This window comes from Cuculus canorus, chromosome 9 (genome assembly GCF_017976375.1).
Source record: "Cuculus canorus isolate bCucCan1 chromosome 9, bCucCan1.pri, whole genome shotgun sequence".
In the NCBI taxonomy this organism is placed as follows: Eukaryota; Metazoa; Chordata; class Aves; order Cuculiformes; family Cuculidae; genus Cuculus; species Cuculus canorus.
In genome coordinates, this window is record NC_071409.1 from 15,892,566 (window position 1) to 15,916,550 (window position 23,985).

Consider the following 23,985-nt stretch of genomic DNA (forward strand, 5'->3'; position numbering starts at 1 on the left):
GGTGGTGTGGTGTGCTGTGTTTCCCCTACAAACCTCTCTTTGGTGAGTTGTGTCTTGCAGGTGAGTGGAGATGGGGTGGGCAAGCCTCGGCTGCCCCCAGCCCTGCTGGGGCTCCCCTGTGGGGGTGTCCCTCCTGGGGACAGGTGAGGGTGGGCTGGTGCGCCTCATGTCTGGTCTGGTCTTTGCTGTGTTGGGCTGCCTCTTGCTGAGTCACCCTGGCCATGGCCCAGAGGGTACAGAATAATTAACTGGAGGCTATTCCCCAGATTAGAGGCTGATCTGTCTGAGCTGCAGCCCTGGCAGCACTAATGCTGGGAAGCAGTTGGCAGGGAAAGGCCAACAAGGCCTGTGGAGAGGGGTATGGGACGGGACATCCCCCCGCCTGGGAGTGAGTAAAGGGAGATCCTCAGCCTGCTTCTGTCCCCTGCTAACCAAGGGGGAGGGTGACACCCTGGCAGTGCCCTCCTGCCTCCCTCTGTGCCAGGGAAGAGGTGCTGCTGCATTAATTGCTGTCATTAAGTTTCAGAATCAACAGCCAACTTTGACTGCAGGTTAACCTCTCAGCCTGGCATCAGCGCTGCCCTGGCTCCCCTTCAGGGGCGGTCGCTGTCAGAAGGGATGTTCTAAAGCCTGCACCCCCCCATCCCCACCGAGGCGGGACCCCCAGCCTCCCCTCAGGGGCTGTGCACTCCCTCTGGCAGCACCAACCCCCGCGGGGCTGGGGGCAGGCAGAGCGAGATTCCCCCTGCTTTGCGAGCAGGCCTGGGGCTGAGGGACCATGTTGCTGGTGGGTCCCCACCTCTGCCCCTTGTGCTGCCCGGGGTCTCTGGGTCCAGAGCTGCCCCTCCCGGAGTCTCTGGGTCCAGGGGTCTCTGGGTCCAGAGCTGCCCTCTCGGGGTCTCTGGGTCCAGAGCTGCCCCTATCGGGGTCCCTGGGTCCGGGGGTCTCTGGGGTAGGAGCTGCCCCTCCCGGGGTCTCCAGGCCGGGCGGGCGGCGCTGTCCGCGGTGCTGGCCCGGCGCTCTCCGCGGTTCCCGGCCTTCCTCCTCCTCCTCCTCCTCCTCAGCCCCCTCCTCTTCCCTCGCCCATCCTCCTCTTCCTTCAACCCCCTCTTCCTCTTCCTTCAACCCCCCTCTTCCTTCATCCTCCCCAGCTGCCTTCATCCCCCTTCTCCTCTCTCTCCTCGTCTCCCCCTTCCTCCTCTTCCTCTCGGCATCCCTCTCCCCCATCCTCCCCTTCCTTCCTCATCCTTCATCCTCCCCTCGTCCTCCTCTTCCCCAGCCTTCCTCCTCCTCTCCCTCCTCCCTCTGTCTCCCCATCGTCCTCCTCTTCCTCCCCATCTCCCTCCCCCCTCCTGCCTCTCCCTCTCCCTCCTCTTCCTCCCCCAGCAGTGACGTCTCTGGACGTGCTGCTCCCCGGCCCGGCGCAGGCACCGCTCGGGGCTCCGGTACCGCGGCCCGGGAGCCGCCTCCGGTGGGGCAGGGGCACTGCCCGATGCGGCGGGGGGGCGATGCGGGCGGCGCGGAGCCGGCGGTAGCGCCCGCACCGGGGCCCCCCCGGGAGCATGGGCTGCATCGGCTCCAAAACCACCATCGGTGGGTGAGCGGCACCGGAGGGGGGGGGGGATCGGGGATGGGGAGTGTGGGGGCTGTGGGGAGGGGCTGGAGGTGTGCGATGAGGGATGTGGGGCTGGGGATAGGGGAAGATGGGGGGGCTGTTATGGGGGAGCTGAGGGTCTAGGGGGTGGTATATGGGGTGGTTTAGGGAGACTGGAGGGATATATGGAGATGGGGAGTGGGGGAACAGAGGATTTGGGAGCCTAAGGATGAAGTGGAGGAGGACACAGGGAGCTTGAGGACTCTAGAGGACTTGGGTACATCTAGGGCAATGGGGGCTATGAGGGAAGCTGGGGCCTGGGGATGCTGCTCTAGGGCATCTGGGTGGCCCAGGGGGTGTGGGGAGATACGAATGGTGAGGATGTGTAGGGATTGGGGGGTTGGATGGGCTGAGGTGCAGCTTTAGGGGATCTGGTGAGCGGTGGGGGGAGCGCAGGGGGCTGGGAAGAGGGTGTGGGACTAGGGTGCTGGTCAGAGGCCTGGGAAGGTGTGGGGGTGATCTAGGAGGATGGAGGTGGTTTTGGGGGGGATCAGAGGGACTATGGGGGCTGGCAGGGGGGTGCTGCAGGTGTGGGGTACCACAGGGTGCTGTGGGGGTGTTGCAGATGTCCTGGGGGAGCTGCAGGAGGGATGGGGCGAGGGGGGTTGTGGCTGTGATACGAGAGCATTCTAGGGGCTGGAAACTGGTGAGGACTGGGATGGTGCTGGAGTGTTGCAGACACGCAGTGGGGGGGAGGATGACGGGGGATGCTATTGCTAGGGGTGCAGGGGTGTTGATGCCAAGGTGTCATCACAGGGTACCCCTGCCCACAGCTAAATCTGGGGGCGATGCTGTCAGCAGTTTCTCCGTGTGCCAGGGGCTACCAGCAGATGGGGGAGCACTGTTTGACCCACCATGTCCCACTTCACAGCTGATTTACGTCAACCAGGCCTGCCTTGGTGCAGGGGGAACAAGGCTTCTCAGGGACATTCTGCCCCAGGCCCTTGGGGGTTGGCCTGGCCTGGGGGTCACAGTGGCAGGGAACCCGCCCTGGTCCTGGTGCTTGGGAGCCTGTGCCTGAGTGGGTGGAGACCCATCCATTTGGGGTGCGGGGTGGGTGCAGGTACATTTATCCCACTCACTCCATTTGTTCCTTTTCCTCCTGCCCCAGAGATGGGCAACTGAGGAGGGGGATGTTGGAGATGGTGGAAGAGTGCCAGTACCCCGCAGCACGGCACAGCACTGCCCTCCACGCACACAGCGCTTGGCCCAATTCATCCCCCTGAGTTTGGTCCAGCTGCCCCCACCCGTCCTGAAACAGCCGCCAAGCCAGGACGAGTGCCCAGTACCCAGTGCTAGGCTGGGGCCACACGTTACCGCTGACACAGGTGGAAGAGTTGCCCAGGCGTGAGTCACCCATGCCGCAGCACCTGGCTGCTCCAGCGTGGCCCTGCAATGAGTTGTGTCTGGTCTCAGACCAGGTGAGAAGCTGCTGCCCTGGAGTAGGTTGAAGGGGCTGCCAGGGGAGTGAAGGTGCTGATGCCTCTTTGGCTCTTCCCACAGTGGCTGTGGACACGACGCTGTGTGTGGAGTGGAAGGAGGTGAAAGTGCTGTCACCGCTGAGTGCTGCCCACCCGCTGCCCCGCCTGGTGCGCCAGGCCTCCTTCGACAGCCAGGACTTCCTCCAGGTACCACTGAGTCTAGCTGTGCCTGACCAGGGTGTATGTGTGCTGCTATCCCACAGCAAGGCACCCATCCTGGCTGTGGCCAGGGGTGCAACGGGCTCTGCTGCCCCACTGTCTGTCTGTCCCCGCCAGCTCACAGCCGGCTCCGGGGCTGCTCTGACGTCAGCCACAAGTCGGGCTGTATCCTGGGAGAAATCAGTCCACGGTGCCTTGTTGCCATGGCAATGCAATTTGTTGCGCGCCTCCAAATCCTGCATCGCTTCCCCCGTGGCCATGGGCTCAGGGCCTATCAAGATCGGGACAGGCAATGAGGACATTTGTCAGGGTGCCCTGGCATTGCAGGTGTTGCCAGGGAGCCGGCATGAGGGACCCCAGCCACGGTGGCCTTGCACATGTGCGTGTGTGTGTGTGTGCACAAGCTGGGGAGGACGCTCAATGGCACCAACTAGCATCGGGCATGTGAGCATGCACACGTGTGTGTGTGTGTGTGCATGTGCAGGTACATGTGTGTGGACAGTGAGTGCATGTGTGTGCAGTATATGCACACAAGGATTGTGCACAGTGAGCACACGTGTGTGCAGTGAGTTCACCTCTGTGCGTGGTGAGGAAGGCCCTGGCTGCAGTGAGGGGATGTGTGCGTGAGCCTGCCCGTGTGCAGGGAGCGCATGTGTGTGTCTATGCTCAGTGCATGTGTATGAGCATCTATGTGTGTGTGTGTACACTTGGTTCCATGAGCTGGCACATGCAGCAGGTGTGCATTGAGCAGGTCTGTGCATGAACGCGTGTGCATGGCTAAGAGTGCAGGTGTGAGTGTGCACAGTGCATGTGCATATAGTAGCAGCGTACAGGTGTACAGTCAGCATAGGAGCACGTGCACAGGGCTGTGTGCATCCTCTGCCCTGTCTGTGGTGGCTGTGACCATCCCTCTGCATGCATGTGTGTGTGCCTGTAAGACACGTGTGTGCACAGACACCCCAGGGCCCGTGGGGAGGGCACTGAGTGGGACTGAGCCACTTTCCAGGGCATGGAGCTCCCACAGCGGGAGTGGTGCAGGGGGTGGGCATGGTGGCTGGAGGCCGTGACACTCCTGCCCACTCCAACAGGTCAATGTTGAGGACACTGTCGAGATGCTGCCCAAGTCGCGGCGCGCACTGACCATCCAGGAGATCGCCGCCCTGGCCCGCTCCTCACTGCATGGTAACTGCTCTTCTAGCCCAGGGTACAGGGCTAGAAGGCATTCGGGGAGGCATTCGGGGAAGGGTGGTGTGTCTCCTGTGGGTGAGGGGGCTGAGCTTATTGAAGAGGGCATTGGAGTCACTCCTTTGTGGTTTTGGGGGGGCTCAAGGTGCCCCTGGCGTCCCTTGTGGCACCCAAGAGGAAAAGTACTGGGTCCCAAGGGCTGGAGGTGGGGGGAGCTGGGTCCCAGGGTCATGGGCTCCATGGAGGGGAATCGGTGTGCTCAGTGTGCTGACGTGTGGGCACAACTTGCAGGCATCTCACAGGTGGTGAAGGAGCACGTGACGAAGCCAACGGCCATGGCGCAGGGTCGTGTCGCCCACCTCATCGAGTGGAAGGGCTGGTGCAAGCCAGTGGAGCCACCCACTGCACTGGAGAGCGCCTTCAGCTCCTACTGCCATCTGAGTGAGGGCGAGCAGGAAGCACGCTTTGCTGCTGGTGGGCACTGCGTGGGGCATGGTTGGTGGACACGCTCCCCAACCATGGCTGAGGGCAGGGGCGGTGGGGGGGGTTGTCTCCATCCATCCATCCATCCATCCATCCATCCATCCATCCATCCATCCATCTCATGGCATTGTGGCCACAGAAGCACTAGGACAGGGGGCTTTTGGGGCACCTCGCAGTGTGTGCTTGACCTATGCCTGTCCCGTGCCAGGAGTGGCGGAGCAGTTTGCCATCGCTGAGGCCAAGCTGCGAGCCTGGTCCTCAGTGGACGGGGACGACTCCAATGACGAGTCCTACGACGAGGACTTCATGCCCTCCACAGAGAGCTCCCAGCCCACAGGTAAGCACCACGAGGAGCCAGCATCCACCAGGGCAGGGAAACTGTCCTGCTGCCATTGTTGGTGTCCTGCTGATGATGTCCGTGTCTGGTGCCAAGGGTTGAAGGAGCAGGATGCCCAATTCCCAGTCGCATTCCCCAGCCTGGCCACCCCCTTATGGGGCAGTTCCTTTGCCTGGCACCAGGCCAGGCAGTGGCCTTGCTGGGCATGGGGAAGCCCTGCAATGCAGCACTCTCCCTGGTGCCAAGGTGTATTGTGCTTTTCCTTTGGTGGTCACCAGTGCCACGCATGCAGCAGTTTGTGGGCAATGGGGGCACAGTGTCTAATGTGGGACTGGTCCCATCCCGTAGAGCACAGGGTGGGGAGCAGCTGACAGTCCACAGTGCCGTTGGCCCTGGACTGACCCCAGGCATCCTTGTTCCCTGCAGATCTGCCCAGCACGATGCCCGCCAGCGCGCTGCTGCGAGACCTGCTGCAGGGCCACCTGTGCCAGCTGGGTTTGCGGCACAGCTCCTGCGAGCCTGAGAGTGACTCCTCGCACACCCTCTCCCCCGAGACCCTCTGCTCCAGCCTCTGCAGCCTGGAGATGGTGTCCCCCTCCGAACTCACTGCCAAACTGCTAGGCTCCCTGGGGGGTGAGGACCTGCTGCTGCCCAAGCTGTCCCCCCCGGCCAGCGAAAGTGCCTTGCGGGGCCTGGCACGGCTCCGGTGCCAGGACTCCCTCTACTCCATGTCCTACGCCGAAGCCTGCATCTCACCCACCGAGGAAGAGGTGGTGCTGAGCAAGGACTTCCCGCTCCGCCGAAAAGTCTCTGATGTTGCCTCCTCTGGGGTGGCATCTCTGGAGGAGGAGGAGGAGGAGGAGGAGGAGGCTGAAGAGCCCTGATGCCCCTTGGGGTGCCCTGCCTCTCCTGGCGGGGGTCCAGCCCCCTCGCCGCTGCGCCTTGGCAGGACCCCGCTAGCCGGGTGCAGGAGGGGTTCGGGGGGCCACCGCAGCCCCCCCTGGTCAGTGTGCCCCCGCTGTGCCCTGGCCCTGCTTGGCCACATTGTTGTCCTGGATTTTTGCATGACAGCGGGGAAGGGGCACGGGGAAGGGCTTGGGGAAGTCCAACCCCTGCCCCAATGCCCACATGTGCCCCCCAAAACTGATAGGACTGTATCAGTGGGGCTAATCGTTCGCATGTTCCCCTCCAACCACCCCGGGGGCCCCTTTCTGGGCATGAACCCCTGCCCCGTTGGCATGGCTAAACCTCTCCGAATATCCTGCAGTGCCCCCCACCCCGTGCCCAGCACCCTCGGCTCGGGGTGTTGGGGGGCATTTGGGGAGTGGGGGGCTTTTCTCCTCTCTCCCCGGCCAGCTTTTATCAGACTGAGTTTTATACTGTGAACTGCTGCCGTGGGGCACGGGGCCTGTGGGAGGGAGCTGGGGCTTGTCGCGTGGGGGGCCACGGAGGTGCCGTGGCTTTCTATACTTTTGTACATGTGTGGGGCCAGCACGGGGAGATCGCGGGGCCGGGTGGGTGCAGGTCCCCAGGCTGGGGACACTGGGCCACGAGTGACAGCACTCCCAGTCAGCCCTGTGGCAGGGGGGGCTCAGCCTGGCCATGGCTGCTCAAGTCTGCCATGGGGCAATGCGGGGTGGAGAAAGGAGGGTGGCAGCAGGTCCTGGAAACGATGTCCCCGTCCCCAAGTCACTCACTCCTAGCAGGGAACCAAGTGCCTACACGAAGGGCGACAGCCCCCTCCGTCCTGGCCGGGGGTGGCACCCCAGCTCGGGGGAACCCCTAGGGCTGTGCCATGGGTCCGGGCACGCCATTTGGGGGAGGAATGCCAGATTTGCCAACGCTTGCACCCCGCTTCTCGCATGGCATGTGTTCTTGTGGGGCTGCTTGCCCGCTGCATGCTGCTCCTCACCCAACCTGGCCACAGCCCCTGGCCTTGCACCCAGGGTGCCCTGAGCACCCACTGCACCCCTGCTCCCACGCCCCCCCAAGCACCTCCCATCAATCTCTGCCAGGCACAGCACCCATAGCCCCTCCCTGCCGTGGGGTGCCCGGTGTGGGGCTAGCTCTCCTCTCCCTGCATGGCCAAGCTGTGGGGAGATGCAAGGACCAGCAGGCCTGACGCCATGTCGATGGGCTCCCTGCCACACACTACCACCCCCCTGTCTGGGGACAGCGGATGCTCCCCATGGCGCTGGGACAGGCTGAGGGGTTTGGGTTGCCTGCAGGAGGGGAGGGCTCTGCTCTGCGTGTGGATGCACGTGTCTGTGTGTGTGTGTGTGTGTGTGTGCGCGCGCGCGCACGCCTGGGAGTGTATGTGCATGTGCACACATGTGCGTACCCATGGGAGATGCCCAAGCCCCCTGCCCCGCTGCAGCGGTACCCGTGGAGAACCCACGGGGTGCCCACACCCTGGCACCCTCTCCTCCATCCTGCCAGGTCTTGAATAAAGTCTGTTGTGCGAGTGCTGTGCCGAGTGTCTCTTCTTGCAGGTGGGGGGCACCTCCTCCCCAGGGAGCCAGGGCAGGGGGGTGGCAGTGGCACATCCCCCAGCCCGCGTCCCTGCAGGGTGACAGTGGGGCCTCGGTCCTTATCTCGCATTCCTGGGGCCGAGGTGTCTAATTATGGGCATCTGGCGGTGGTGGCAAGCGGCCGTCCCCCTCCCCGTGGCAGGGGCCTTGGGGGGCACAGGCAGCAGGCGCCATGGCCTCTGCGTACCGCACCGAGCACATCGGCACCTATGGCCAGGGGCACGGTGAGCCCCGCTTCGAGGGCGACCGGCGACACGGCCCCTTTGGGGCACGGGCATGTGAGGCCTTCGGGTACTCAGGTAGCAGGGATGGGGGATGGGGGTCCCTGCTGCCCCAGGGAGGGACCCCAAGGGTTATCCACTGTGGGGTTGGGAGGATCCCCGCCTGCCCCCCAAGTGCCCCACGCCTCCCTGGACTGTCTTACCTCCCAGTCCCTTTGTGCCACCCCTCCAAGTCCCCAGTATTCTCAGTGTCCCCACTGTCCCCAGACCCACGTGCCCCCAGCTCCCTGCTCCCCAGACTCTTCTGGTGCCCTCAGACCCCTCCGTGTCCTTTCCTGTCCTTCCCAGACCTTCGTAGCTGCCCTTATGTCCCCAGCCTCACCTTTGTACCCCGACCCTTCAGTGTCCCCTGTTATCCCACACAATTTCCTGTACATTTCTGTAGTCTCCCTGTAACTCCTGCCACTCCATCCCCAATCCACTCCTCCCAGACTTTCCTGTCCATCCTCTGAGCCATGCCCCTGCTGTCCCCAGGTTGTCCAGTGCCCCCAGACCCTCCCAGTGCCCTCGAGTACCTCCAGACTTCCTAGTGTCTCCTGCTATATCCAGATTCCCATCCCAGACCCACTCAGTACTGCCCATAACTCTAGAACCCCTATTTTCCCCTGCAATCCCCCCAGCACTCCCCAAGCCCCCAAACCCCCAGTGCCACCTACTACTCCCAGTGTCCCCAGCCTCTTTCGCAGCCCCCTAGTGCCCGAGCCGCCGTGCCCCCATGCCTCCATACCTGGCAGCCCCTCAATGCCCACAGGGTCCCCGGGCACCATGTGCCCCTGCAGCCTGGGCACCTGGGTGCATGCCCAGGGTGACACCTACCAGGTAGTGGCCGATGTCAGCCAGTTCGAGCCCCCGGACATCGTGGTGACCGCCTCCAACTGCCACATCGCCATCCAGGCTGAGAAGGTGAGGCACCCCAGGGGGTACCTCTCTGTTCCTCAGTCATTGAGCACCGGAGGTTCTGTCCCATGACATCCTCTCCTGCATTGGGGTAACTGGGAACTGCCCTGAGGTACTGGGGTAACTGGGAGCTGTTGCCTTGTGATGGGTCAATGAGTAGCTTTTGCTCCACTGCATCTGTCCTGCACTGGGGCAAATGGGAACTGGTCCTGCCAGCACCGAGGTAAATAGGGAGTGCCCCTGCTGGCACTGGGATACCTGAGAACTGTCCTCCTGGAAAATGGGGCAACCAGGAACTCCTGCCTTATTGCATTCTCTGCTGAGGGACAGCACTTGGGAACAGTCAGTGCTGGCACTGTGGTAACTGGAAATTACCCCCAAGACTGAAGCCACTGGCAACTGCACTCTGCTGGCAATGGGGTAATTGAGAATTGCTCCTGAGTCACTGGAAACTGCTGCCTTGTGCTCTCTGCTGGAGCCGGGGCTACTGGGAGTTGCCCCATCACTAGCACTGGGGTAACTGTGAATGTGCTACATGCTGCTGTGCCATGCTGTGTTGTTCCATGCTGTGCCCCACCACACCAGCGCTGCCTCCCTGCAGGTGGCTGAGGATGGCACCGTCTGTGACACCTTCACTCACAAGTGCCAGCTGCCTGAGGACACGGATCCACTGTCGGTGAGCTGTGCCCTCACCGAGGCCGGCACGCTGGTCATCACTGCTCGCCGCCGCACTGGTGCCCGCCCTGGTGAGCTCCCGCAACCGCTGTACCGCAGCGAGGCCACGCTGTGAACTGGCACCTGGGAAAGAAAGGCTTCTTGCCCCAAGTGATGCCAAACCCAGTGCCATGGCAAGGCTCAGCCAATGCCCGCTGGCTGTGCCCCCTCCCCACCTCCGGCCCCTTGGCACTCTGGCTCTGCTTATAAAGTCGGTTTATTAAATTAATATAAAAATCTCTGTATTTACATGAGGGGGAGAAGCATACAGTGGAGAGATGGCAGGACCGCCCTTCCCAGCCATGAGGTGCTGGGGATGGGGGCTGTGCCCACCCATGTCCCTGTGGGCACCCTGACCTGATGCCCCTCTGCCCCACATGCCACCCCACACAGGGACATTAGGGTGCCCATGGGTGGGGGAGTGAGGGCTATGCCAGGAGGCACAGGGGCTGGGGGTGGTGGAGGTAGTGAAATGGGAAGCCCCAAGAGCTGATGGAAGGTGGGGGACATGGGCAGGCTGGGAGTCACCTGGCCAGCCCCTGCCACAGGGTGGGGGCAGCGGCACTGGATTGAGGGTGCCCACCCCTATGCTGAGTCCGCCACAGGTGGGCACAGGGCAGGCATTTCCCAGCACCTGCCAAGGACCCCTGTGGCACCTGGGGACATGCGGTGGACCCCGTCTCACTGCCCCTTGGGTGTGTTGTTGTCATTGTCACTCCTGGGACCGGCCTCGCGGGGCATGGAGTGGTGTTGGTGGCGGTCCCAGAGCTGGTGCAGGGCGGTAGTGTCAGGCTCGCCGGCGCTGGCGGTGCTGTCGCGGAAGCTGGCGAGTGGTGGGCGCACCTTCACCCCTTTGGCTGTCAGTGAGCCCTCGATGGCCTTGCGCAGCTGTGGGCACCCCAAACCTATGAGCAGGCTGCTCTGGGTGCCCCCTACCCTGCGCCCCATGCATCCACCCTCCTGCTCACCTCTTTGAGGGACACCATGCCCACCAGGCGACCAATGCTGGTGACGTACGCGTGGTCCAGCCCCAGCAACGAGAAGATGGTGTGGGTCTGCAGGAAAAGGCATATAAATTGGGGGTCCAGGAGGGTCTGATAGGGGGGTCCAAGGGTGCACAGGCCCACCTTGTGCAGCGAGGTATGCTCCACCAGCTGGAAGGGCGCGGGGTCGATCTTGGCGCTGCTGAAGTCCACGAGTTGGTCCAGCTGCTGCTCTTCCCACTCCAAGATCTGGGGTTGGACAGACCATGGGGTAGGGGGCACAGCCCCCCCGGGTGCCAGCTAAGGCCCCCTGCCCTCCCTCTACCCAGCACCGCGGGGGGCATTGGCCCCCTCCACCATGCCTTGACACACCACTGGGATCGCTTGGGTCCTTGTGGTCAGGAGGACCCTACCTGCCCCTGCCCACTCCCTCACCTCCGCTGGAGTCATCTTGTCACCCAGGTCCATCTCCTCCTGCAAAAGAGATGAGCGTGAGCGGGCGGGCAGGGCAGCAGGCAAGGCATGGGCAGGATGTGCGGGGAACAGGCAGGGTGCAGGGAGGCTTCAGGCGGCATGGGAGAGCATGGGCAGGGAGCGGGCAGCACATGGGCCAAGCGCAGGCACATGTAGGCAGGGCGTAGGCAGCACGTGTGGGCATGGTGCAGGGAGCACATGGGCAGAGGGCAGTCAGCACTTGGGCAGGGTGTGAGCATCACATGTGAACATGGTGCAGGTAGCACACGGGCAGGGTGTGAGCAGTGTGTGTGAGCAGGGTGCAGGTAGCACATGGGCAGGGTGTGAGCAGTGTGTGTGAGCAGGGTGCAGGTAGCACATGGGCAGGGTGTGAGCAGTGTGTGTGAGCAGGGTGCAGGTAGCACATGGGCAGAGTGTGAGCAGGGTGCAGGTAGCACATGGGCAGGGTGTGAGCAGTGTGTGTGAGCAGGGTGCAGGTAGCACATGGGCAGAGTGTGAGCAGGGTGCAGGTAGCACATGGGCAGGTTTGGGCAAGGCCCTGGTTGGGTAACATGATTGGTTGGGAGAATATATGTCACACCACAATTGGCCATGGTGGGACAAGACAGGCTCATGATTGGTGGAGAGAATGCAGGCCGTGCCATGATTGGCTGAACAAAGAGTGGCAAACCCCATAGCCATGACTGGCCAAGAAGCTCTTGGTCACTCTACGATTTGCCAGAAAGGTCTGGTTGGGATTGGGAGGATGCACTCCACGATTGGCTGAGCAGAATCAGCACAGTCTGATTGGCTGCACAGACACAGCCCAGACATGATTGGCCAAGCAGAATCTTGCCAGCACCCAGATTGGTTCAAAGAATCCGTGCTGGGCTCCAATTAGCTGAAAGGAGCCAAATGCAGCCTGTGATGGGCTGCAGCTTACCCTGATGGAAATGCGGACGTGTTTGGCCTTGCGATGGGCCGTGCCCTGGGCCACATCAGGAGAGACAGCAGTGTTAGGGCATGGGGTGGTGGTGCCATGGGCAGGGAAGGCCAGGGATTGAGTAGGGATGGGCAGGGATTAGTAGGGATGGGGTGAGAATTGGTAGGAGTAGGAAGAGGTGGGAAGGGATGAGAAGCAATGGAAAGTGATGGGCAGGGATGGGCAGGAATGGGCATGGACAGGTAGGGATGAGAATGGGGATGTGGGGACAAACAGGGATGGGATGGAATTAAAAAGGATGGAATTGATGGGAGAGGATGACAGCAGGCAGAAGGGGCCAGGCAGGGACAAATGGGGTTGGGCAAGTCTAAGTGCTCACCTCGGTGGGCTCTGCAGTGGTGTTGGCACAGAAGAGGCTCTTGAGGGCGATGCCAGTGTGGTCAGTGGTGCCGGCTGTGGGCAGGGAGGGGGTCAGCAGGGGAACGCAGGCAGGGACTGGGGGATGCAGGCACAGACTCACCCGGGGGGATCTCGGCCAGGCTGCTGGGCACCCTCTTCAGTGCTGGCTTCAGGGGCTTGCGGGAGGCAGCGCGGGAAGAGGTGCCTGAGGAGGCCTCCGTGCTGATCTGTGCGGGTACAGGGTGGTGGTGGCACAGCGGCAGGGGACACTCTGGCAGGGGGTTCCCTGTGCTGGCTGCCCCCCTCACCTGGAAGCGGATGCTGCTGGCATTGGAGACCCGGTGGCCATCGTCAGCCAGTGCCTTCTGCCGCAGAGCCTGGAGCCGGCGCTGGGTGCTGAGCTGGTGGCTGAGCAGGGCCCCCAACTGTGCCCGCTCAATGGAGCCCAGCAGGATCATGGACTCTGCCAGTGGCAGTGAGAGGCCATGTTGGTTCCTGATGCCCCCTTTGCCACCCACTGCCCCCCATAACATCCTGACAAGCCCCACATTCAGTGTAGCCGCTGGCACAGCCCCCTGCCCAGGTCTCACCAGCTGACTCCACCAGTGGCAGGCTCTTCATCTTGGTGCCGTGCAGGACGTGCTGCAGGTCCCGGTACTTGCAGTTGAGGGTGACATAGCGGATGTCCCTCACCATGATGTCCTCCACTCGCACGTTATATTTCCTGCCCAGGATGGGTAATGGTGTCCTCTAGGTGATGCCAACCCCTCCCCTTGTGCCTGGTAGGGAGCTTTGGGACAGGGCAGGGGACACACACTCACTCGTGGTGGCCCCAGCCCAGCTCCGGGAGGTAGGGCAGCTTCTTGATGCGGATAATGCTGTCGTAGAGGGAGGGCTGGAGGCTCTGGGCCACGGCGTTGGCCAGGATGACGGCGATCATGACGGGCAGGATGTGCGAGATCTGCCCCGTCAGCTCAAAGACGATGACAGCCGTGGACACGGTGTGGGTGACTGCGCCTGACAGTGCGGCTGCCCCTGTTCCCATCCCCAGGAGACATTGGGGTGGCCATCAGGTACTGCCCACCAGGCTGTGTCCTAACCCCTGCGGCATCCACCACATGCTGAGGCTGCGGACCTCCTGGGCCACCCTCAGTCCCTGGGGGCACCATCTCAGTCCTGAGGAATCCACTGGCTCTTTTGGAGCATCTCCAAGGGATACACACCATGGTGTAGCCATGCCAGCCTGGTACTTACCCACCACAGCATAGCCCCCTGGGACAATGCGGTAGGTGTTGCTGTCGGTGTGGATGCCGTCGGGGAACCAGGCTGCCATGCTCTCTCCAACCAGGCGCCCAAAGGCTGCCCCTGCTCATAGAGAGGTACTGGGAGTGGGTACAGGGACTCCCCCAGCATCCAGACCAGCCTCATGGCACCGCTGGGAAGGGGGACACCCCAGCATGGCCAGGCAGGTGGCTCCCTCCTCCTGCCCTGTCCGCATGGTGTACAGGCTCTCACCAATGACGAAGACGGGCATGAAGGCTCCACAGGGCACTGGGATAGTGGTGGCCAAGGCTGACATCCAGAACTGCACAGGGGACACAGGCACCCGTTAGTTGCCCTCCCTGGTGCAGCCCTGCCTCCTGTCCCTGCTGTGCCCCACAGCTGGCTGCTGTGGAGCAGGACATGGACACCACACTATGCCATGGGGAAGCCTGCCAGCACCTTCTGCTGGCACCCTGGTGGCTCCCAGTCAAGACTGATGACATATCAGAGGCACCCAGTCAACACATTGGTGGCCTCTGGGAGCAGCCACTCAATGCCTCCCAGTGCCATCTCATTAGTAACAACCCAGCATCTATCTAGTGGCGTCCAGGAGCTCATCCTCAAAGCCAGGAGGCACCCACCTTCATGAGGATGAAGACAACAAGGGTGACAAAGACATTGGAGCGCGGGTGGCGCCAGGCCTCCAGGATGCCCAGGTACTCAAACTCATCACTGAGCCCCTGCTTGGTCCACGTCTGGTTGTCGAAGAGCGTCACCAGGGTGTCCTTCTGGGTGAGCTGGCAAGGGGCAGGAGTCAGCTGGGGATGGCAATGGCCCCAGAGTGGAGACTGGTGTGCCACCCCATGGTGGGTACCTGTCCGGCCATGAACTGTCCGAAGCCGGGTGGGAAGGTCAGCGTGGAGATAAGCAGCGTTACCAGGGCAGGGAAGAGCAGGCGCCTGGTGGGGTGGCACAGGGCACGGGGTGATGGTGCAGCCTCAGCCCCACTGCCCCAGTGCCAGGGACCACTGGGCACCTACTTCTTCATGAGAAAGCGGTTGATAGTCTTCTGGCGGCGCATGAACTGCACGATCTTGCGGTTGAGGTAGACGAAGAGTGCACCTCCGAAGCCGCTGGCAATCCTGCGTAGAGGCAAGGGATGAGCACCCACACATCCTGCTGCCACCATTACCAGCACCACTGCTACCCCGGGGCTATGGGATGGGCACCACAGTGTCTACACTCACCCAATGACAGCGAAGGCTGGCAGCTCCTGCAGGTCGAAGGGGAAGTCGAGGCGGAAGCGGGTCTTGAACAGCGCTGTGATCGTCTCTGGAGGAGTGGCAGGGTCAGCAGGGCTGAGCAGGTGGACCCTCATGCCCTCGACCCCACTGGAGGTACCTTCATCCTTGTTCCAGACGGCGAGGACACGGAAGATGAAGGCACTGAAGGTGGCAGCAAAGAAGCCACGCCAGTAGTTGCGGACAGCAAAGAAGGTGGAGGTGACCTCGATGCTGAAGAGGACGCCTGGCACCAGGGGGAAGCACACGAGGGAAGCGGCGAAACCCAGGTGGGTCCTTGGCGCCTGGCATGCTTCCCACCCTGACCCCATGCTCGTGCACAGCCCGCAGGTGTCCAGCCAGCCCCACGGACACGCTATGGGCCGGTTCAAGGTCTTCCCTGGCAAAGCGCATGGCCGGTCCCCATCTAGCAGCAGTGGGCACAGCAGAACAGGAACCAGCGCGAGCAAGAGGGTAGCGTGGGGACGTTAGCAGAGACATGATGGGTGACACTGGGGTGGAGGGGGCACACGCAGATGGACAGACAGACAGATGGGGCAGCGCAGCGGGCAGAAGGCAAGGGAAGAGTTAGACACATCACCAACCTACGGGCAGGGCTCAGCAGGGCCAGAGCGAGGAGCTCCCTGGAGCACAGGGCGGCAGGGGAGAGGACGAGAGCAGATGTTACACCTCCGGGAGGACGATGCCTGCTCCTCCATTCCTCCTCCCTTCCGAGCAGCACTGCCCTCTCCCATGCCGGCCATCCTGGGGGTCCTGCTCACCTCACCAGGTGGACCCTGGTGCCCGGGTGGGAGGTGCGTGGGGTTTCAGGGGGCCCAAGGTGACCCTACCTCCAATGGGGGCAGCAAAACAGCAGCCGACACCGACGGCACAGGCAGCTGCCAGCATTTCGATGTTCCTCGCCTCGTTCTGTGGGTGGGCCGGGGCTGAGTGAGCACTGCCCCTTGCCCCGCTGTGCCTTGGGTGCTGCCAGTCCACCTGGCTTAGGTGGAGCCACCCTGGGGCCAGCCAACCTTGCTCACCTCATAGATGCCCCCAAAGAGGGAGAGGAAGCGGCTGAGTAGGGCTGCACACATGCTGGCGATGTGGACAAAGGGACCCTGGGGGGACAGCAGGAGGGCTGAGGATGGTTTTCCCCCCCCCAGGCCCCTACCAGATCTGTCTTGGTCACTGCCCTTACCTCCTTGCCCAGGGGCATGCCGCTGCCCAGGGCACATGTCAGCCCGATCACCTTGGCCACAAAGGTCTTGAGGGTGAGGTATTCCTTCAGCACGACACCCCTCAGGATGGTCTTCATCTCAGGGATTCCTGAGCCTGGCACCATGGGGACAGCCCTGACCCATGGCCATGGAGGGGGGGTACCGGGGAGTCCCTGGCTCCATAGGTCTAGGGGGTATCCTTGATGGTCTGCCACAGCCCACTGCCACAGTGGGACCCCAGAGACATCTCTCCACCTCTCCCCACAGTACCAGTTGGCAGGAACAGCCCAATGGCCATGTAGAGACAGCTCAACCCACAGCCCCGCAGGGACTCCATAGACCCCAGGAGACCCTCTGAAGACCAGCTCTCAGCCCTAAGAAGACTCCCAAGACTCCTAGCACCATGAGGACACCAACCTCTTTACTCATAGGGGAGCCTCTTAAGGCTAGTCCATAGCCCTTGGAAGAACCCCAGCCCCATAGCTCAGGACATCCACCCCTTAGCCCCCAGGAGACCCTCTGAGGACTAGGCCATAGCCCCTGGAAGACCTCCAGGATCCCAAGCCCATAGACCAGGATACCCAGGCAGCCTCCCACACACAGACCCAGGGATGGGACACCCCATTAGGGTGCAGGTAGCGCCTCCAGTGCCCTACCCACAGCCTGTGGTGCAAGGATCTGGGTGAAGCCAGCTGAGAAGGTGATGAGCACGGTGGGGTAGGTGACCCAGGCCAGGTATTGCAGCAGCACATTGGTGTCCAGGCCCCCGTACATCCACTTCTGGGCTGTGGGCACAGTCGGCCAGGTCAGTCATGGTTGGCAAGGAGTATGGCATGACACTGCGGTGTGGCCATCTCATGCCCCACCATGACCCCAGGAGCATGCACGCTGGAACCAGCTCACCTTGGAGGCAGGTGGCGATGGCAAAGTCCATGGCCCAGCTGACCAGCGCCATGACCAGTCCCAGGAGAATGAGGAAAACCCAGTCCTCGCCCACTTTGGAGATGAGGAACCGCTGGCACTGCAAGCCGCAGACTGTGGGCAAAAGGTCAGGCTCAGGGCTGGGTGCCCCACGGCTGGGCACACCGGTGCAGTGGGAGCAGGCTGGCAGGGACACAGAGTGCTCGCAACCAGCAGCACTGACCCTCCAGCGCAGAAGCACCAGCCACCACAGCCATACTACAACTACTGGTGGGCAGGAACTGCAGGACAAACAGTATTGCCAGGCACACACCTCCCACCAGCACAGCCCCCCTGGCACGGCCCCGGGCAGAGGAGCTGGGGCCCCCCACCCCAGTCCCTGCTGTGAACCCATCTATTTTGGGCCATTGTGTCCCTGCTGTCTGGCGGGCAGGTGGCATTGTCCTCGGCGCCGGTGTCCCATAACAGCCGGAGAAATCCTACCCGCTGCCACTGTAGCGGGATGGGCAGCCGTGCCCAGACCATGCGCTGCTGTGGGGCTGTGCCCACCGGAGGGTCCCCTCATGTTGCCGTCCCCAGTGGCCCTTACCGCGGCAGGGGGCACAGCGGCCCTGGGTGTACTCCAGCAGCTCAGAGGGGCGGCGTGGCTGGTGGATGCCCCCTTCTCCCTGCCCCTGCTGCAGCCGCAGCCGGGCCGCCTCATCCTTGGCAAAGGTGCCCAGGTCCTGCGTGTAGCGCCCATACATCTGGGGAGAAGAAGGGTGCAGGGAAGTCAGAGGGGGCTGGCACCCCAGTACCTGTGCCTAAGTGGGGAAACTGAGTCAGGGGAGCGGCAGGCACACTGGCATGGCCTCACAGTATACCAGAGGATACCAGGCAAGGGGGTATGGGACCATGGCACTCCCAGGGAAAGGGGCAGCAGTGCCTCTGGGGATCCCCAGTCACCCTCCGGGGTGGGGGAAGGGGCTGGGCAGATAACGATCCAAGGATCGATGAGGACAGTTTCACCCACGCTCCCAGCACAAGCAGCCAGCACTGCTGGTACCAGTCCCTGGCCCTGCCCAGGTGCCCCGGGCACTGGGCTGGGCTGGCGGAAGGTGGGGAAGGGCCTCCGGCAATGGGAGCACAGCCAGTTTGGCCAGAAGACTTTTCTGAGGGCTGGTTTTGGGGTTGTGCTGGTGCTCTGTGAGCAGCTCCTCTTGGCATTACTAAAAGCAGTGCTGAGTTCCCCCTGGGAGACAGGCTTGGCAGGCGACGTGTGACATAAGCTGGCTGGTCTCAGCCATGGCAGGGGGGCAGGAGGGCAGGGAGGGTGCAGGGCACATCCCAGGCTCAGGGGAGCGAGAGGCACAGCATCAAGCATGGGGGGTCCCTAGGGCATGAGGAGTGGATATTGGGGAGCAAGAGGGTGCAGGGGGCTCCATGCCCCTTGGGTGCCTCCTGCCTGGCCACGGCACGTGGCCTGGCCCTGGTAGGGGGGTGGCCCTGGCAGTGCCCCTTGTCCCAGCCAGGAGCTCTTTGTGTCTGTCCTCCCTGCAGAGCTGGGGGCATTTGTCCCGCACTGGCGGGCACTGCCAAGGACTTGGTTGCTTGGTTTCCGCCTCACTCCCCCCGGCACGACCTGAATGCCAAGTGCCAGAGGTTGGCCCGGGACAAAGGGAGGCTTCAGGGCTGCGGGGGCCCTGCCAGGCTCCCATGTCGGGGCGACGTGAGCCCCATGCCGATGTTGTGCCCACCCGCTGTGGTGTGCCAGCGCAGCGCGTGGCTGCCCAGCCGAGGCGCAGCCGCCCTCCTCCCTGGCACGGCCCGTGCCGGCACCCAGTGGAGGGGCAACGCCATGGGTGGGCACCATGCTTGGCACGTGGGCAGCCCAGCCCCGTCTGCTGGCAGCGCTGCCCACCCCAGGCGCCTGGGCCATGCTCACAACCCCCAGCCTCCTGACACGTGCCAGCTCCCCGTGCGGATAGCATGAAGGTGTATTTCTCACGGGGCATCGCTCCTGCCCAGGTCCCTTTGGCAAGGAGAAGAAAGCAGCCAGAGCGGCGCCGGGTGGATTCTCTGCTGTCTAATACCTGGGTTGTGCTCAGCAGTGGGAGGGAGGGGGGGGATACAGGTGGGGGGGCATATTAATTTCCATTGCTGACCCCCTCCTGGCATGGCCCCAAACTCCTGCCCAGCATGGGCTCAGCCTATGGAAATATGCTGGTGGGAAGGCACAAGTTGGGCAGAAAGGCCTGTTTGGTCACCTCAGGGGCTCGTATCAAGCATCGGCTGCCAGAGGAGGACCCCAGCCCCGCACGGGGCCCTGTGTTCAAAGGCTGCCTTCGGGTGAAGCTTGTTTCCTCTGGAAGATGAAACAAGCCAGCACCCCGAGGAGTGCTGTCCCCTTGCCAAATGCCCGCCTCCCCCAGCCCCACTGCCACCCCACGGCCAGCCCTGGCTGAGACCAGGGCACTCCCAGGCTGAGTGTCCCCCGAAGGGACTCTGTGCCCACCTCCTGGGGCTGTCACACTGCCCCACGGATTTGGGGGCACACAGCAGAATTCCAAGCCACAGGGGGGGTCCCAGCCTGGTTGTGGGGGAGGACTTCACTCCCCCTCCGCCCCCTGTTTGCAGCCAACCCCACTTGCAACAACATGAGTGCAAGAGAAGGAGGCGTGCCACCTGCCAGCCTGTGCCACCCCTCTGCCCCGTGTCACAGCCCCACGGGCAGGACATGGGACTCCAGGGGTGGCCGGTGCTGGGCAGCAGCAGCCGCTGTGCCCGCAGCCCTGGCATGGCTGTGAGGCTGCGGTGAAGGCCAGTGGTGGGCTCTCTCCTTCCTCCTCCTCCTGCTTGGGTTATTTTTCCACAAAGGCCTTTTGAAACACAAACAGCCCCGGGACTCCGGCCTCCGCCACGAAGCAGCTGAACAATCACAGTGCTGGGCAGGCAGGGAGCAGGCACGGGGGGGGGGACCTGGCAGGAGGCACTCGGGGACACAGGCACGGGCCAAGACCGCTATGTTGGTCCCGGGCTCTAGCGCTGTGGGCACGGGCCATGCCACAGCCCCTGGGCAGTGCCAGCTCGCCGCGCCTGCTGCGCCACAACGATGCTGCGCCTGCGGCGGGTGCTGGCATCTGGCACTGCTGTGTCCCCGTGCCACCCTGTCCCATAGCACCAAGCTTGCCTGGCAGCAATGCCCACCTCCGCAAGGCCAGTGACAGCCAATTTTCTCCGCAATACTATGATTCTGGGGGGGGGGTCCCCTAGCTGGCAGCGGGCAGGCAGAGGCTGGGGGGCTGTCACGCTAGCGGTCTTAGCCAGGCTCTAATCGCCCTGAGCGGCTCGGCAGCGAACAAGGGCAGTTTGTCAAGCTTAATCCGTATCCCTTAGAGGCCCTTTGCCCCCCGCCACAGCAGCCTGGCATGTGGGGGGCACCAGGGCTGATGTGGACCCTGGCACCCTTAGCATGGCCAGGGGCTCTCACGGGCACCTGCCCAGCATGGGTTCCCCAGGGAGGGATGTTGTGGTCTGGGGAGCCTTTTAGAGCTGGGGCTGTGTCAGCCCCCATGGCCACAGCACCCCAGGGCTGGTGAAATCTGGGGGGATGTGGGGTGGGGATGAGGGTGTGGCTGTGATGCCCCAGGGCTGTCCACAGGGCAGCCCAGCTCAGACCAGCCCGTGCCAGGCTCCAGCTGGATCCTGACCCTCCAGGCAGGTGCCTGCAGGAGCTGGTGGTGGCTCAGATCCACCGGGGAGGGTTGGTTAGCCCTCCGGTCTGGCATGTGCACAGGCAACTCCCGAAAGCCAGGTGTGAGGCTGTGGCACAGAAGCCCGCACCCAGCCTCACCCACAAGCCCCAGGGGGTTTCATGAGCCTCACCGCAGCCCAGAGGCCACGGGCATGGGTGCTCTGGTGCACCCAGGGCACGGGTGCTACCCCACCCAGAGGAAGAAGGGCAAAGTCTGCCGGTGCTGCGCAAGGCTGCCCCAACACCAGCCCAGCGTTCCGCTCCCCTCCCGCGCTGACCGCAGGCTCCTCCGCCCCGCAGTGTCCGGCTGGGCCGGCCTCTCTGCCCACCCACGGTGGACACAGCACCCAGGGGAACAGCAGAGTGCACGGGGGCAGGAAGAAGCTCTCCAATGTCTTGCATCAGACAGTGCCCCACACCCCTGCTTGTGCCCCCAGTTGCTCCCTGGCTCAGCCCGGCTGGGGAGGCACCGTGGGGCTGATAAGATCGTGGAGACGCTGGGCATTGCCAGGGCTTCCACGGCCGGATGGTGCCCCACATCCACCCTGCAGAGGTGTGGGCGGGAGGAGCTCGGGGTGGGCACTGAGGGGGACCCCCAGACAAGGGCTTTGGGTGCTTTAAAAGATGGTGCAGAGGGTGCTTGGTGCAGCAGCACCCCAACACTGACCTGTGCCCACATCATGGTTGGGCAAGCCCCACTGGGGCTGCTCCCACTTGTAGCAACTGGCTCGGGCTCTCAGCAAATTCGAGCAGCTGTGGGCACAGGCACCTGGCAGCAGCTCAGCCCCCTTTTCCCTGCCCACCTCCCCACCTTCTCATCTCTGCCTGGCTGAAAGCCTTCGCCAGGGCAAAGTACCCATTTCCTAAGCCGCCCTGGGCACCATCCCAAGCAGAGGCCGGGGAGAAGCACCTTTGCCCGGGAAGTCTGAGGGCTGTGGGCAGCGGAAGGGCTGTGGGCACAGCAGGGAGGGAGGGCACCCCTGGAGCCACCGGAGTTGTAAACATGGGGCTAAGGTTGCAGGCGGGGGAGATACGCTATCTTAGGGGCAGAGGGCTGGGGACACAGTGCAGGATGGGGTGAGGGGTGCCCAGGCAGTGCCCGCGGAAGCCCCATGGGGTGGGCATCACCCTGTGATGAGGGGTTTGGGGAGGGAGAATGAAGTGCGTGCAGCAGTCCTGCCCTGGCCGTGGGGGCTCGGGTGAGCTGCTCTGCTGCTGGGGGGGTGGGGGGGTGGGCTGCGGGGTAGCGTCCCTGCCCTGTTGCCCTGTTCAGCCGCAGCCTGGAGCCAGCACCCCAAAGCGGGCATCGCGGAGCTCCCCGACACCGCCACCCCGAGCGGGGCAGCGCCCCCAGACCCGCGTCCCCGGTGCCCCCGGTACTCACCAGGGTCTGCTCATACTGCAGCGCCCGCTGCGCCTCGCTCTCGGAGGCCATGGTGCGGAGCTGCCGCCGCTCCTGCCCGTGCCGGTGCCGGTGCCGGTGCCCGCGGCGACTCCTCCCGATCGGAGCGGGGCGGTCCCGGGGCGCTGCCCGGGGGAGGGACCGGCCGCGCTCCGCCCCGCCGCCGGCGCCCGGGCCGGGGTCAGCGGTGCCGCGGGTACCCTCCACCCCTCGCCTACGGGTGTCCCGCACCCCCGGGCGGCCCGAGGGGACAGGCTGGCGCGGGAGGACACACCGTGCTCTCCCCTCGAGTGCGACGGGCGGCCGTGGGGCTGGCGCTGCCGCCGGTCCCTGCCACCCCGCGGCCCCCGACAGGTGGGGTTCGGGGGCTCCGCGGGAGGGCGGCCCCCACGCATGGCCGTGCCTGGTTGAGGTCAAAGGTGGGGTGAAGCACGCCTGAAGTCTTGCAGGGAGACCGATGGGTGCAGAGCACCGCAGCACCCTCACCAAGGTACCCCGAAGCTGGCAGGGAGCTCGTCCTTACCGTGGTGCCGCTCAGCGCTCCGGGGCTGCCAGCCCCGGGGGAGGAAGGTGGGCTCTGCTCTTCGCTGCTGAACGCACCGGGCAGCCCCAGCTCAGCCCTCTCCGGAGGGGCACACGAGCAGAGCTTGGCACTAACAACCCTCGAGCAAGGCGCTCCGGCATGGCAGGCTGGCTGCTGGCACCTCTGTCTCACCGCTGGGGCAGCTGGCAGGGCCGAGCTCACCCTCCTCCCCGGGGCACCGCATGGCGCCTTCGTGGCAAGAACCATGCGCAGGAAAAGACGGAGCCGTGCCACTGCCAGGCTGATGTTGCTGGACCAGGAACAGGCTAGTTCTCACCGCCCCGGTGCCACCCTCCGGTTTGACGTTGGCACCCCCAAGGGTGGATGATGACGGCTGGGCTGGGGGCAGGGATAGCCCTGTGCCAGCCTGGGAGGGGTCATCGCCGGACATGAACTGGTTTGCAGCAGGGAGGCAATAAAATGGGCTGCCCGCTCATTGTGTCCCCGGGCACGGAGCTCCCTCCTCACTCATCAACTCCTGGCACTGCCCTGCAGCAGCGGGACATTCATCCGGAGGGGCAGCCCTGTGCCAGGACACACGCTTTGCCCACTGCCACCAGCGTGCCCAGCTGTAGGCCACCAGCACACTGCAAGGCCACCATGGGTGGCTGCCACCCTACTGGCATAGGCATCCACATTACCAAGGACATGCATGGGAAGGACACCCAGCTCAGCGCCAGTCCAGTATGCCCCAGTGCCATCTTCATATTGCCCTGCCACTACCCCAGTCTAGCCCAGTGTTGACTCTGATTCTGTCCCAGTACAGGCTAACACTGTCTCACTATGGCATCATTGTTACGCCAGTATGCCTCAGTACTGTCCAGTAGAGCCCAGTACCACTTTCTCTACAGCTCCGGCACTGTTCCAGTGAAGCCCAGTTGTCCTAGTGTAACCCAGCTCAGCCCAGTGATGTCCCTAGAGGTGCCCCAGTCCTTCACATTGGCAAGTGAACCATAGAATCATAGAATCACTAGGTTGGAAAGGACCCACTGGATCATCGAGTCCAACCATTCCTAACAATCCCTAAACCATGCCCCTCAGCACCTCATCCACCCATCCCTTAAACACCTCCAGGGAAGGTGA

General features: G+C 63.5%; 3 protein-coding genes across 5 annotated transcripts; 2 read left to right on the top strand and 1 right to left on the bottom strand.

The window, feature by feature from the left end:
* Positions 1-1,234: 1,234 nt before the first annotated feature.
* Positions 1,235-7,755, top strand: FAM131A (family with sequence similarity 131 member A). The gene is given in 7 exon segments (XM_054074462.1): positions 1,235-1,548; positions 1,550-1,593; positions 3,158-3,282; positions 4,383-4,476; positions 4,771-4,953; positions 5,171-5,299; positions 5,726-7,755. Coding segments are annotated over 7 exon segments (1,089 nt in total). The 5' UTR covers positions 1,235-1,492; the 3' UTR covers positions 6,184-7,755.
* Positions 7,756-7,946: 191 nt separating this feature from the next.
* On the top strand, positions 7,947-9,933 carry LOC128853082 (heat shock protein beta-7-like). 2 transcript variants are annotated; one of them, XM_054074945.1, is made up of 3 exons: positions 7,947-8,129; positions 8,863-9,014; positions 9,610-9,933. In XM_054074945.1, the coding sequence occupies exons 1-3, from the start codon at positions 8,003-8,005 to the stop codon at positions 9,796-9,798; spliced, it is 468 nt and encodes a 155-aa protein (XP_053930920.1). In that variant the 5' UTR covers positions 7,947-8,002; the 3' UTR covers positions 9,799-9,933. The 2 variants fall into 2 exon arrangements, with proteins under 2 accessions (XP_053930920.1, XP_053930921.1); XM_054074946.1 differs by having other exon boundaries at positions 7,950-8,108.
* Positions 9,934-9,982: 49 nt separating this feature from the next.
* CLCN2 (chloride voltage-gated channel 2) lies at positions 9,983-22,459 on the bottom strand. 2 transcript variants are annotated; one of them, XM_054074944.1, is made up of 24 exons: positions 22,302-22,459; positions 17,774-17,930; positions 17,167-17,298; positions 16,920-17,048; positions 16,245-16,378; positions 16,087-16,164; positions 15,895-15,973; positions 15,165-15,290; positions 15,011-15,095; positions 14,804-14,905; positions 14,638-14,722; positions 14,405-14,560; positions 14,016-14,085; positions 13,755-13,865; positions 13,322-13,535; positions 13,091-13,224; positions 12,809-12,963; positions 12,622-12,727; positions 12,481-12,554; positions 12,102-12,146; positions 11,141-11,179; positions 10,850-10,954; positions 10,691-10,777; positions 9,983-10,610 (listed from the first exon to the last, which is right to left on the bottom strand). In XM_054074944.1, exons 1-24 carry the CDS (start codon positions 22,350-22,352, stop codon positions 10,404-10,406), a joined length of 2,661 nt encoding a protein of 886 aa, XP_053930919.1. In that variant the 5' UTR covers positions 22,353-22,459; the 3' UTR covers positions 9,983-10,403. The 2 variants fall into 2 exon arrangements, with proteins under 2 accessions (XP_053930919.1, XP_053930918.1); XM_054074943.1 differs by lacking the exon at positions 12,102-12,146 and having other exon boundaries at positions 22,302-22,435.
* Between the last annotated feature and the right edge of the window lie 1,526 nt (positions 22,460-23,985).

Coding starts and splice junctions, on each gene's coding strand:
- LOC128853082 (XM_054074945.1), top strand. CDS start 8,003: ATGGCCTCTGCGTACCGCACCGAGCACATCGGCACCTATGGCCAGGGG. Junction 8,130..8,862: donor TGAGGCCTTCGGGTACTCAG/GTAGCAGGGATG, acceptor CAATGCCCACAG/GGTCCCCGGGCACCATGTGC. Junction 9,015..9,609: donor TCGCCATCCAGGCTGAGAAG/GTGAGGCACCCC, acceptor GCCTCCCTGCAG/GTGGCTGAGGATGGCACCGT.
- CLCN2 (XM_054074944.1), bottom strand. CDS start 22,352: ATGGCCTCCGAGAGCGAGGCGCAGCGGGCGCTGCAGTATGAGCAGACC. Junction 15,096..15,164: donor CGTCTGGAACAAGGATGAAG/GTACCTCCAGTG, acceptor CCACTCCTCCAG/AGACGATCACAGCGCTGTTC. Junction 11,180..12,101: donor ACGTCCGCATTTCCATCAGG/GTAAGCTGCAGC, acceptor TCTCTTTTGCAG/GAGGAGATGGACCTGGGTGA.